The 13,263-nt window shown below is 43.2% G+C and overlaps 1 protein-coding gene across 1 annotated transcript; it reads right to left on the minus strand.

The window, feature by feature from the left end:
- Nucleotides 1-2,036: 2,036 nt before the first annotated feature.
- cbx6b (chromobox homolog 6b) lies at nt 2,037-11,438 on the minus strand. The gene is made up of 5 exons (XM_026341107.1): nt 10,424-11,438; nt 6,478-6,760; nt 5,948-6,189; nt 4,940-5,119; nt 2,037-4,433 (listed from the first exon to the last, which is right to left on the minus strand). Exons 1-5 carry the CDS (start codon nt 11,135-11,137, stop codon nt 4,203-4,205), a joined length of 1,650 nt encoding a protein of 549 aa, XP_026196892.1. The 5' UTR covers nt 11,138-11,438; the 3' UTR covers nt 2,037-4,202.
- Nucleotides 11,439-13,263: the final 1,825 nt, after the last annotated feature.

The raw sequence follows: 13,263 nt of genomic DNA on the forward strand, positions 1-13,263 counted from the left end.
AGTTGTAGATGATGAGTTGAATTCTAAAGGTTGTCTGCTCTTTGCTGCCAGTTCTTTATTGCAGCCAGTACATCCATCCCTGCCTGTGCCGTACAGTATCTCCATGCTGCTGTCTGCTGCCTTTCAGTTTTACTGTTTCAGTGAGGAAAAGCAAAGACGCCAATTTCTAAACTCAGTCTGCTTTTAACGTGCTAAAACAGGAAATAAATAAATAAATAAAGTGAGGAGATATTTGAATTGATGTGTAAGAATCACACATTGAGTTTGTGTCTCCTCCTACGTCTCTTGCACTTGCTGCCTGTGAGAAATGTTGAGAGTGCACAGAAAGAAATGAACACCTGACAGGCTGCCAAAAGCTGTTAGAAACTGGCTGCGACAGGCGATTTTGTTGCAGCCGCAGTAGCATAGCAGGTGTGAGACGTGTAGGAAAAAAAATGTCTATAACCCTTTTGCATATTGCATAATGTGATTCACAACTGTCTGTTCAACAGCCAACTAGTGCACAACCATAATACTTAGGCTCCCTGGATTATAGGAGCAAGCTTTAACCTCTTCGGCAGCCACAGATAAACCGTATGGTTCATGCACTGACATACTATTTCAAATTCTGTGCAACACCATAAAAATTCATCACATAGCTTTTTGATAATTCCATTTTCTTTTAATTCATTTTTAACCAATAAACCATAATAGAGCCTCAAAAAAATGGGATTTAATCAATCAGTGTGCTTAAGTAAATATCAATGTGTAGTGTGGGCGTTTGTTCTAAGTCATCTCTCTAACTCTAAGCCGTTTGTCACACACAGCAGACTACACCTAAACGGTAATGGGATCAACAGGAGTCTAAATCTAAGTTGTGTGACATCGTTCAGCGGACTGTGACTGGCTGGTACGAGCCGGAGAGCTGCTGATGGACTTAAGTCGTAAGTCCATTAGTAAAAGAGAGGATTGCGTAAACATACAGCACTCAGCCATGTCTTAGTCTTATCCACTGGAATAGTTGAACAGATTGACTCACACTGATTAGGGATTACAGATACTGCTGTTTTGTTCTGTACCTCTCAGTGCTGCACAGCAGGTTCTGTACCGGAAGCAATGCTACGATATTTGTTGCCTTTTCAGTCCGATCATCAACATAATGTAGAAGCATAAATAAATGGATTTGTTTCTCAATCCCTATTTTCTACAAATCTCTTTTTGCATTTTCCTTTAATTTTATGCCAACTTTTCTTCAACTTATGTGTAAAAATAACAGATTTGTGACGTCAAAGCTAAAGTCAGAGCCTCGTGCTCTCTGTGCATGTAGTGTTTGTCAGGAGACTTGTTGAGGGTGTCTTGGCTGAAGAAACAGGGATCGAGAAAAGTGCAGGTGACAATCGACCGATCGAGTGTGAGGGATGGATGCAGCGCCAGAAGAAGAACTGCCACAGGAGGAGGAGAGGAGGAGTGAGAAGATGAGAGGAAGGTGAGAATAGACGATGATGGGAGAATTAGCGCAGGGTGGGAATTAAATGTCTATTTTAATACGTAGAGGCGGGAAAATTAAAGTCACACAAACAATAACTGCAGCACTGGTAGTGTGCACTGTTATCGTGCACAGAACATGGATGCTGTCCAGTTCCACCTCTTTATGCTTCTAAAACACGTGCTACTGAAATAGAACCTGGTTTTCACATATCAATTAACAGCTGAGTCACATCAGATGACTCACTGAATCTCCAGAATCCTCATTTTACTTATATAAACCGTCTCCACCCAAGAGAGAAGGTCCCGGGCTTTTTCTCCTTGAACTCCTGCCTTTAATTTACTTGGAAGGAAAAAGAGCAGAGAACTCAGAAAGCTTTCTGTCATTGAAATAAATAAATTGTATTTCTCTTGTTGAGTCTGCCGAGCACACACAGCTAGCAGAGTTTACTCTCACAGTTGGTGTTTGTGTTTGAATAGAAAAGCTGATTTCTATACACCTAAACCATTGTAGTTTTTTCCTTGAGCTATTAATTCAAACATACTCTGAAACCAGTTCTTTTCATCTGGAAATTAGCACTTTAATAAAGATTTGAAACATAGCACATATGCAGAACAATACAACACCATACGAGACACAACACACAGTATTTATACAAACTACAGGATAATAGACAGATACGAGCAAACTGAGAAAAAAAACAGAATTATCAAGTAAGAAAAGACGAACGTTGCAGAGAGAGTTAAAAAGCTTAGTTTTCAGTTCCAATAATTGTAAACATGATAACGTCACACTACTGTCAAAAGCCCCAAAAAGCTCAAACATGAGCTGAACACACACACACAGGCATAATATGAAGAATAAACCACAGACTGAGGCATCATCAAAGACACTGTTAGACACAACGAGATGGTTTGGACCTGATCGAGCATCTGTAGCAGTGTCTCATCAAACCTCTCTAACCTTATAAAAATCAGCAGGGAACTCCCACAAACTCTGATGCTTATTCAGTTTGAAACATCTCGCTGTGTGAAAGTTTCATCAGGATAATACGTTTGATGATTTGTTTACATGGGTACAAATACCCTGACAGGCACTTTCCACTCAGGATTATTTATCTAGCAAGGGAGAGCCGGTGTTGTCAAACTTCTAAAATGAAATCAGCAGTCTCTGTTCAACATCGTGTCTCGTACAACAGTTGAACAGTGGTTCAAGCCGTTTTCGAGTACAAACGTGATCGCGGATGGGTTTCAGAAACAGACCGGATGCACCGAGGCATGTTACAAACATACAGCACAACTCATGCGTGGAATGTAGGAAGGCTGGAAGAGGTGGAGGTTGAGATATATATGAGTATATATATATATATAGAAGTAGACAGTTAACGTGGCTGTGACTGCATTATGAAACAAACTCACTTATGCATGTCTGGAGAACATGAATATTAAGAACTGAAGTGTACAACAAGTGTTGGTAACAAGATGTCTTATTCATTATTTGTTCTGTTAACTCATTCAGCGACTTGGCTGCAGGAGGCTCTGTCCTCAGTCTTCAGTGAAAGGTGGCAGTAGATATGAATACATCATGCAGAGATGAAAACAATGTAGCATCACTCCTCAAAAGTGCCCGATCCAGCTTTTCCCCTGTCCTGCTTTCCCTTCCCTTTCATCATCTGCTCCTTGCTGCCATCGACTACTTAATATTCCTCCCGCTTTCTCCAACATTTTTCATCACCTTACCTTGACTCCCAAGCTGTCACAGCCCTTTATTAACTCCGTTCCAACCCTGTTGCTCTCATGGAGGGATTTCAGCTGGCGTGACACAGCTTCTGGCAGCCATAGTGCAGGTCAACAGTTCTGAGGCTACGACAGCTGCATTGAATTTGTTACAGCCAGAGGTAAATTGACCTCCTCTCCACCACAGTGGACAGATTAAAGAAAAAGTCAAATATTTTGGAAAACGGGCTTATTTGCTTTCTTGTCGAGAGCTGATGTATGTAGGTAATTATGATGCTGCCACCAGCAACCAGCCAACTTAGCTTAGCATCAAGAATGCTAAGCAATGTTATTATATTTAGTTTAATTTGAACAAACTTAAATTAGAACATGACTTTTTATTTGAGGTGATTAAATAAAAGACAACAGTTAATTATTGAGCTTTCGAGGTGTCGGTAGGCAGGTTATCCAACGGCTGCATCTTTACTACACAGACATGAACGGGGACATTTCTCTTTCTGTTTCTAACTCTTGGCAGAATGTTGCATTGTTTCTTTGAGGCTCAGAGAAGGGTACATTTCTAATTCTGGTCAGTAACAATTACTCTGCCAGTGGTTTTGCTAATTTCGATAGCAAAAGAGTAGATTCTTGCACGTAGTCAATGCTTAAATTAGATGTTTTTCCTTCATTTAATCAGTAGCTGGATCATTAACAAAGCCTGGAAAATCAGAGATAAGACCACTGACAACATAATTTCGATAAACCTGAATCTTCTCTATAGTAGTGTTATTATTATTTATTATTCAAACATCTGGCTTCCTTCTCCACTGTCCCTAAATGTTGGATCAGTTTGGTGAAGTAACTGTAAATATTAATGTAGTTAATTAGTTTTACATGTTTAAACACTCGTCAGCCCTTCTACACAGTTTGTTCAAACATCTTGTAGCAGTGTTAACACTGGCAGAATCTACAACGCCCCCCCTCACTCCTCCCACCACCCCTCTTCTGCCTTTGACCGTCGGTCACTGAGAGCTCCTGCTGTGTTTACTACACGGTTCTCCTGGGTCCTTGGTGGCTCCACCGTAAACCTCAACTCCGTTTTCAGTCCAGGGGGCCACGCAGCCCTGGGTGACTTTGCTGCAGCGAGCCAAGCTGGCCACCTGGCTGGAGGAAAGGACCCGGTCCCAAAGACCCACCTGAGACAACTCTCCAACCAGGGCTTGGGATGCATCAAAACCACCACCCGGGGAATCCTGAAGAGAAAGAACAGCGCTGTTAGATGGACAACAGACAGGAAGAATTGAGACAGAAGAGTTTGTTTTGGGGAAGACTGAGGTGTGATGAAATGTGTGAAGCAGATATGAAACAAAGAAACCATGAGGGAGCAGTGAGTGAAGACCATTTGTTCCCTGTGCCTGGATCTAGGCTCACACACTTCAATCCCCCACCACCTCAACACTTTAGCTAGTGCTCTGCGCCAAGCTAAACTGATTTTGTAGATCTATGTCCCCCAAGGCTCTCCAGGTCTTTCATGCATTTATATACTAAATTTATTTACTAGATATTTTCTATCTCATAGAGAAGCTGCTAAGTGAATGGTCCCACAGTTGCAGTGGGTAAAGTACTGTTTGCTCAGCGATATTCTGAAGGGCAGCCTGTATTAAATTGTTTAGGAGTAAACTTCCAGCCTTGCAGGCCTCTAATCTGGTAAAACTTCATTCTTTCAGTTGGTTTCTCGCTCACTCAGTCGTGCATTTACCTGCTCCTGCCCCAGTATGAGCACTCCTCCAGGTCTGATGTGATGTCCGGCAGCCAGAGCGTGGCCCTCTCCCCTCAGCTTTCCCCCCTGGTAGGCCTGCCAGGCTCCACCTTTCTGGCTCCAGCTCACACAGATGTGTTGCCAGCTGCCTCTGGAAAGGTTCAGAGGCAACTGCGCCACCTAGGAAAGGGAGTCTGATAAAGTAGATGTGTGGCAACTGGTGGTGCAATGAACTGTATGTGATAGTGCTGCAGCTGAAAAGCCTGATATCTGATATAACTTTGATGACTGCTTTTATCTGTTTAGTTTTTAGGGCTCAAAAGTTGGCTGTCATGCAGCATTTCACAGTCCCAAAGGCGTTCTGCTACCTCCAAGGACACAGAACGTCTCCTCCAGGTATTTATTACCATAATAACTTTGCTGAATTATGCCTAAAGCCACTGCACCACACCATTCTGCAGTGCTGTCATTGCTGTACCTTAGTTTGTCATTTAAACACACCGATGAGGCTATTTAGCTTGTCGGCTAGAATGGCTGTTTCTTTTGATAGGTTGTACTTATTTGTATGCTAATACGTTGCAGTTTTTCTTCTGTAACAGGCATTACCAATTCAAATCAAGGGTACTGTTTCTTATAGACTACAACAGGTAAAAGTGGACAAGCCTGGAGGAAAGCGGTGGTCAGACTTTTCTATATCATCTCTGATTTTGACTGAAAGAAGAACAAAGCTGAACACTGGCTGTTGTCAAGTCACCCAAATCATATCTATAAAAAAAGATGTGTCCATCATATTTTGCACCGCGACTAGAATTTAAATAGAATTAGAGAGAAGCAGTCAAAGATATTTATGTCAATTACACATTTAAATCTGCCCATAATTACAAATATTAACCACATGAAGTCAATGATACATATGTTTTTGAGAAATTCAATCAGGCCAGTACAGACACCAGCTCTGACTTTACTTTCCAGACTTCACCTAAACTACAGTGTAGACAGATACGGTACCCTGTCATTGATGAGCAGCTCGACGGGGGTATGCAGGCCTTGCAGCAGCACCAGCTCGTTCGGCTGCTCGGGAACGGCATAAGACAGAGGCGTCCCGACGCCTCCCTCTGCAGGCCGCAGCCACAGGCAGAGGGTGAAGGCCCGCAGCTTTGGGATGGCGTGTTTCATAACAGCGTACATGTAATTTGTCCGTGTTGGGAAGGACAGTCTGTAGCCCTCTGGGAAAGAATGCCCTGAGATACCTGGGAGAGAAGACAGAAATCATCCACAGTGAAACAAACGTCCTGCTTTTACTGTACTGTATCTGCACATCAAAACATCTGATGTGTTTTATAAGCAGGGCACGATTTAAATAATTTAATTTAAACGCTTTCTGATCTTTTCTTTTCTTCACATAAGTTAAGCATAATTAATTCATTACAAGAAACCCTGTGGCTTGATTTGATTAAGAGTGATACAGAAATGAAAGTACTGAGGTTGTTTTTAGATTATTTTTCATTTCTCTTTGTTCATTCCTCTCAACACGTTACCTTCCTCCAATCCTGAGATTCTGTGGTGTAGTTTATTGATGCCCAGGTCTATATCCTGTCTGTGTCTCTCTGTTTCCAGCCTGAGGGCTTTTCTCTCTTTCTCCAGGAGCTCCACCTTCTTCTCCAGCTCCCCCTCCAAGTCTTCCATTCTCCAGGGCCTGTCAGCACCAGCTTTGTGTCCAGGATCCGCCAACCTTTCTGGGCCACCAGACCTCCCGCTTTCCTCTGGCACTCCTGAGATGCTGCTCTCCGTCTGGTTGTGCGGAAATGGGCCAATGTCTGCCTGCAAAGGAAGGAGACAGCAAAGAAAAACTGGATCAGTGTGGGTTTTACGGTCCAAAGAAAATGATGTAAAGTGGTTCTCACATCATCCACTTGCTGTGATGTTTACCTGAGGTTTATGCAACAGTCATTTTACAGCTTTTTAAAAATGCACATACCAGCTACAGCAGCTATAGCACTACATTTAGCCCGTGGATATACATGTATGCAGTCGATGTAGTTCTAACATTGTCATGTAAAGGAATATGAAATGTGGTTTTACAGGAACACGTGCTGGACTGGTTCTTGTCTGGGTGCAGTCACAGTGATGTTGTTTGGTCTCAAACATGATCTTTTACCACTTTGGTGGTAACATACAGTTATATTTCTTTAGTCCAAGCTACTAAAGAAATATAACTGTGGCACAACCGGTAGAGCGAGTTGTCCACCAGTTGTAGGGTCAAAGTTTGATTCTAGGAAAGTGGGATTTCTGGCCAGGACTCTGAACACAACACTGACTTTAGATATGATAGGTAGATATCAGTAATCTGGCTCTTTAGCTGCATTACACTCCTCTTTGTTCACCAGCTACTTGCTCACTGTGTCTGCTGAGTAGATAGAACACTGTCTTACTTATTGACACATTCACCTAATTATAAAATATTGAATATAACCATTTTAAAGTGTTTGTGATACAGAATTACACACGCAATGCAACAAAAATTTGTGTTGAACACATGTTTGGGAACCAGTCCCTTATTAAACCGAGCCCTTTTTCTGTCTATAGGGATTTTTGTTTTCAATTAAACACGACACAACAAATAATTGAAAGTCAGGAAGGCTGCCAAGAGAATGAACTATTTCAGTCAACAACAAATTGCTAGGCTCCACAGTATAAAGCTTTACTGAAATAACACCCAAACCAAAAGTGAAGAAATGTGGTGAACACAGACTCTGACGGCTTTTTAGATCCCTTCAATATGTGGGACAGTATTTCCACTATTGTTTTACAGAAACAACATATTAGACGCCACGAGGGTGATTGATACGGTCCATACATATACGTTCATGTAGTGAGCACCATCGTCTAACAGAAAGCAGGAGACACAATAGATGGTATTTCTAATATTATCCACAATTCATCCTTTTCAGCGTGAACTTTTTCCTCTTGTGTTCATTGAAACACTTTTTCTGGGCTTTCTGTAACGTTCTGTGGTGACGCCGGCTGAAGTATTCTTCAACATCCCTGACATTTAGCTGTTATACTTCAGTATGCTGTGTTGAATGTGTCCCACTTGTACAGTGCTGAGCTCGGCTTCTGTCCATATTGTAATGTGTGTTGTTAACACAAGCACATTAGCTGTAATCATTTCTTTTGTTGTGCTAACATAACAGCTAATAGTGCTACATCACGTTGTGATGCACCTGCTTCCACCGTGTGTACGCTAATGTTGAGCCGCACATTTCTCACACAGCAGCACGTGTGTGTCTGCATGACAGCTGATAGCTGATCTGCTTTCATACCGTATTTCTGACGGTTGTGTTAGCGAGCCTGTGGTCATGCTCTGAGGCAGGTACCTACATGAGAAGATGTCAAACATCTTCATGAAAATATCAACACTGAAAACTCTCTAATACAGAAATACAGGAGTAAGTAAACAAACCTACTGGTGCACGCAGCAACTTAATACTGTTGAGTCAAATACTACACATGTATACCGCCCTCTAACTTGACACACTATACAGTTAAGTGTGTCTGTGCTCACGGGATCTTTGTGCAATTTGTTTATGTGTTTTGCAACTTTTCTAATCTACAGTCTCATGTTGTTTTGATGCTTTCTTAGTTTCCACTCACAGTGAAGCCATTAGAGTTTCACTAATCAGAATTTAGACGTAATAACTGTCCTCATGGTGGCACAAGTGGGAAAATCACAGGAGCACCAAAGTCGGTAGGATTCACCATCTCTGGATCATGAGAAGAGCTACCATCTGGAGACACAAAAGTCTTTCTTACTGTAAATTCTTCATCTATCGCATCACTTTACTGAATCTTCCACATTTTCGTTACAGTGAAATTTCATCACATTTATTTAATTCACATATAATTGTATAAAAAATGATATAGAAAACCCAACAATCCCATTTTAACAAGCTGTTTTTATGCATCCATTATATTTTTATGTGGCAACTTGGAATATTCTTGGAGATTTTAGTCGGAGCTAAATAAAACTACAATTGTGTTTTAGGAAAGCAGCAAACGGCAGCAATAATTAATCAGAGCCCACAAACTGCTGTAGTGAGTTTACGCTTATTCAAACTGTGAAAACAAGGTCAACTTTAGCTAAAAGAATCAGAGCACGGGCCAGAAAATATCACTCAGTGATTCAAACCATAAACACGTACGGAAGCACGGTGGATCGTTTCATTTTAGCTGGGTCAGCAAGATATGAGTGAACATCCGCTGGAAATGAAGCTGCGGCAGAAAAATACACATAACTGCTCATACTGCTTCAAAAAGAGAAGCTGCCGTGTGTAGTGCTGCTAAAAATGGAAAACCATTATCTTCATGTTCACATGATTTGCAGCCATGTCACCTTGTTAGCACAGTTATTTCACCCGGCCAGTTTTCCCAGATGAGTGCTGCATGTGCACCAGAACACAGGATCTCGTGTAAACACCCCTCTGTGCTACTGAAGTAGGCCAAGCACCTACTGTTCATAGAAACGTGACTTGAATAGTAAAAGAGATTTTAACTAAGAAACCTGTGTCATTCACATCCCATTATTTCACGTTAATAAATGTGCAGATGAGTTCCTGTAGAGTCCAAAACACGGAGAAGGTTTTCATCTGACATTGGTAAAACAATGTTTGGTTGTTTTTGTTTATATAAAGAAAATGTCCTACATAAACTACCACTGACTGAGGAGGACTGATCTGCAGAGGAGCATGTTGAGTCTGTGCTTTCAGCCAATATAGGCACCTCATAAATGATTCATGGTGTTGCTTTAGCCAAAAATGAGGTTCTACATCGTCGGATTGTGGTCAGATGAAAACACTTTCTCATGTTACTATGCCACAGTCTCATCCTGCTGCTGTTACCCTCGTTTCGCTTCCCCCCTCCCTTATCTTTATCCTCATCTCCCCCTCCTCATGTGTCCCTGCCTTTCCCTTTCATCTCTGCCTGTCTTTTAATTTTACATTTCAATCTGTTTTCCTGGCATGATAAATTACAACCTTGCCAGAGCAATCAGTCCATGCATTATGAAAGACGCTGACAGACAAGTTGTGCTCACAATAAACAGATAAATGTTGAGCTTATCAACAATTAACATCAATAACATGTCGACTTGAATCAGTGGATCCTGTGATGCTGACGATCAGAGGTTTAATTCACATGGTGTGGCTGCAGAAAGGAGAGCTGAGCTGCCAGTATCACATGCACAGGCTTCTGGATAACTCACTTGTTCTCATGTAAAATTGAAAACCATTGCTTGCTTTCACAAACCACTCACGGTGCCCAGAAATCATACAAGTGACTACAGAGAGAAGAAGAGTTAAACACAGGCAGGACTGTCACCTCTGATCAGCACTGAAAACTTCAGCTGGAGCTGGTAACGTGCAGTTATCAGACCATGAAGCATGTTTTCATGATTCTTCATGTCTTTAGATGTAACCAAACACCCACCTCCAGCTTCTCTATGCGGTCTTTGAGCTGAGTGATAGCCTGCTCCAGTTCATCCACAGCCCTGACAGTGAGCAAGTGGACGCCTTCGGGCTCCGAGCCCGGGCTGTCCCGAACCATGATCCGCTCCAGGTGCGTCTCCTCCGCGGCGCCTTTGCCCCTCCACAACCCCGCAGCGCTCCCGCGTCTGTCCGTGCGGCTCCTTCTGCCGTCCAGCCCCTTCTCACAGTCGGACAGTTTCCCCGTGAGCTCCCTGATGGTCTTCTGGTCGCTTAATATCTGGTCCTTTTGCTGCAGCACGGTTTGCCGGAGCTCGTCGGCGGTGGTGCGGAGGTACCCCCAGTCCTCGCCCGCGTACAGCGACGGGTCATCCGCTTGTTGCTGAAAGTTTTTCGTGTTGCACTCTCCGGCAGGAATCGGTGTGCAGATCAGTCGACTGACCGTCGGGTCGTGTCCGGTGAGTCCAGTGACCCCGTCCACGCCGCTGAGCCCAATGTTGAAAGTCGGCGCTTCGGAATCGGGCGTTTCAGAACCATGGAGAGCTCCCAAAGATCCGGGCCGGGCCATGGATCCCGCTGCAGCGGGGGTCTGCAGCGCAGCGTCCGGATACAGCGAGTGGTTGTCGGTCGCCGGTTGCTGTTGTGCCGCAGCAGCCCTGGAGGAGCCGGTGTGCACGGCCGCGATGATGCAGATAACCGCTCCGATGAAGGCCACCATTCCGGCGGCTAAGATGACAACAATGAACTTCAGGGTGGCGGCGGGAGCGATCGATTATCAGAAAAATATGATAAGACAACTACAGATCTAGAAGAAACGAGAAGCCTCCAAACAGCGGAAAAGTCTCAGCATATTTTCCAGCGTGTAAATGGAGAAAATCCCTCCTCACTTGGAAAAGCAGCGTCCCGCGCTATAATTGAGTGATCATGGAGACAACAGAGAAGATCAGAAGCAGACAGGCTGAGTTCCACCTCCTCCTCCTCCTCCTGTGCAGCGCGCATGTCCTCGCTATTCAGGCAAAATCCTGCCTGTTACTGAAGCGGAATGAGGGGGAGAGGGAGACAAAGTTAGACACGAAAGCACCTTGGACTGCTCCACGCAGTCTGACGGCACAGAACAATTTGTCTTCCTCCTGCAGCCTGGAGCGAACTTTGCAGCTGCATTTAGACTCTTTGTGCTTCTCACCATGGACAAACGATGGGTTTTGTCCTAATAAACACAAGGGTTGACGTGTCGTGGCTTTGCTGCACCATGTTCACCCTCAAAAGAGGAGAAGCTATTTGTTTCTTTGGTTTTTCTTCAGCTGAATTTTTCCCCCAGTGCACAACGACCCGTGTTTGGCCCAACATTCAGCTGAGAAACACATTACAGCAGCAGCGTAATGTGGTGTGTGGATGGCCATAAGTCAGCCTCAAGGCTCCCTGTGGAACAGCTCCACAGCAGCAGAGATGGAAGAATGATGGCCCTGCTGTGGTGTGTGTGTGTGTGTGTGTGTGTGTGTGTGTGTGTGTGTGTGTGTGTGTGTGTGTGTGTGTGTGTGTGTGTTGCATAGCATGCTCCAGACGTTATTAGGTGTTATTAGTGAGTTTCATTAACCGTACTCGCCAGTAAGACATCTTAATTTTATTATGATCCATGCACATGTACAGTAATTAAACATTAATCATCAGTGTGCATGAGAGGGAGAGATCACACACACACACACACACACACACAGATAGGCAAACGTGTGAGAAGAAATCTTCAGTGTGTGGGAGTTATGGCTCCTGTGTGTATAAAATTAGTGTGTGATGTGCTTTCTCACACAAGTAACAATGGGGATTTAAGCTCAACCCTTTCAAAGTTGCAGGCGCTGAAAGCTCTAATTTAAGATGTGTGGAGGATGAGGCGTTTGACATCCAACATGTCTGCAGCAGAAGAGAAGTCAGGCTTCACAGGAACACCACGGGATAGAAAAGCACAAGGCAAAGCCCTGTGGAGAGAAAATACAAATAAAATAAACCAAAAAAAAACACACCCTTCGACTAAACAGTGATGTCTGGGCTCCACAGAGCTGTATTTGGCTTCTAGTGTACATTAAATGGCGCTGGTGGAATTATTGGCTGCAAATAGCTTTGCAGCAGTAGAGTGAGTTCTCATTGTGGTTCATTTTCATTAAGCTTGTCGGTGTAATTATGCTCATTTTGATTGTAGTGAAACTCGGAGCTTTAACCAGATTGTATTTTAGTATTTTATGATCTTTAAACACTCGGTCCTACATGAGTGCATTTGTGAATTAAAGTATACACAAGTGAATTTCAGTTTTCTTTCCCTTATTGGAACTAAATGACTGCTCGAGGCTGCAGTTCTGCCTATTTTCAGTCCACAGAAGTTGTATATTATAGAGGGTACGGGTGCATTACAAAGGTCAGCCGAGGTGAAGAATTGTGCTCTGTGCTGCTCCATCACTGATCCCAAATTCTGCTGATCTCTAAAGTCTGTAAAAGGCTCTGTGAGAGAGTCTGTGGCCAGTAAACCTAAACTCAATTCATCATCCAACTCAAGCTTGACCTTCACGTTGTGTTCTGTGGTGCTGTTGGAGCTTTAACGTGTTCCTTTGTTGGAAATTAATCATTGTTTGTTCAGATGTCTGGAAGCATAAAGGTTGAAACACACTCTCTACCTCGAAACCTGAGCTGTTTGTCCACTGCTGTCTTTGTGAACACGTGACTTCAGCTGAACTGTGGGAAAATACGGAACAGTTTGATAGTGTTTGTGCTGAGAAGCATGTAGCGTGTGAAAAGCATGTAAAAAAGATTTTAAACCAGCTGTTTAAAATTCCAGTCACTCACTACAGTTAGTTTCTG

Source organism: Anabas testudineus, chromosome 8 (genome assembly GCF_900324465.2).
Source record: "Anabas testudineus chromosome 8, fAnaTes1.2, whole genome shotgun sequence".
Taxonomy (NCBI): Eukaryota; Metazoa; Chordata; class Actinopteri; order Anabantiformes; family Anabantidae; genus Anabas; species Anabas testudineus.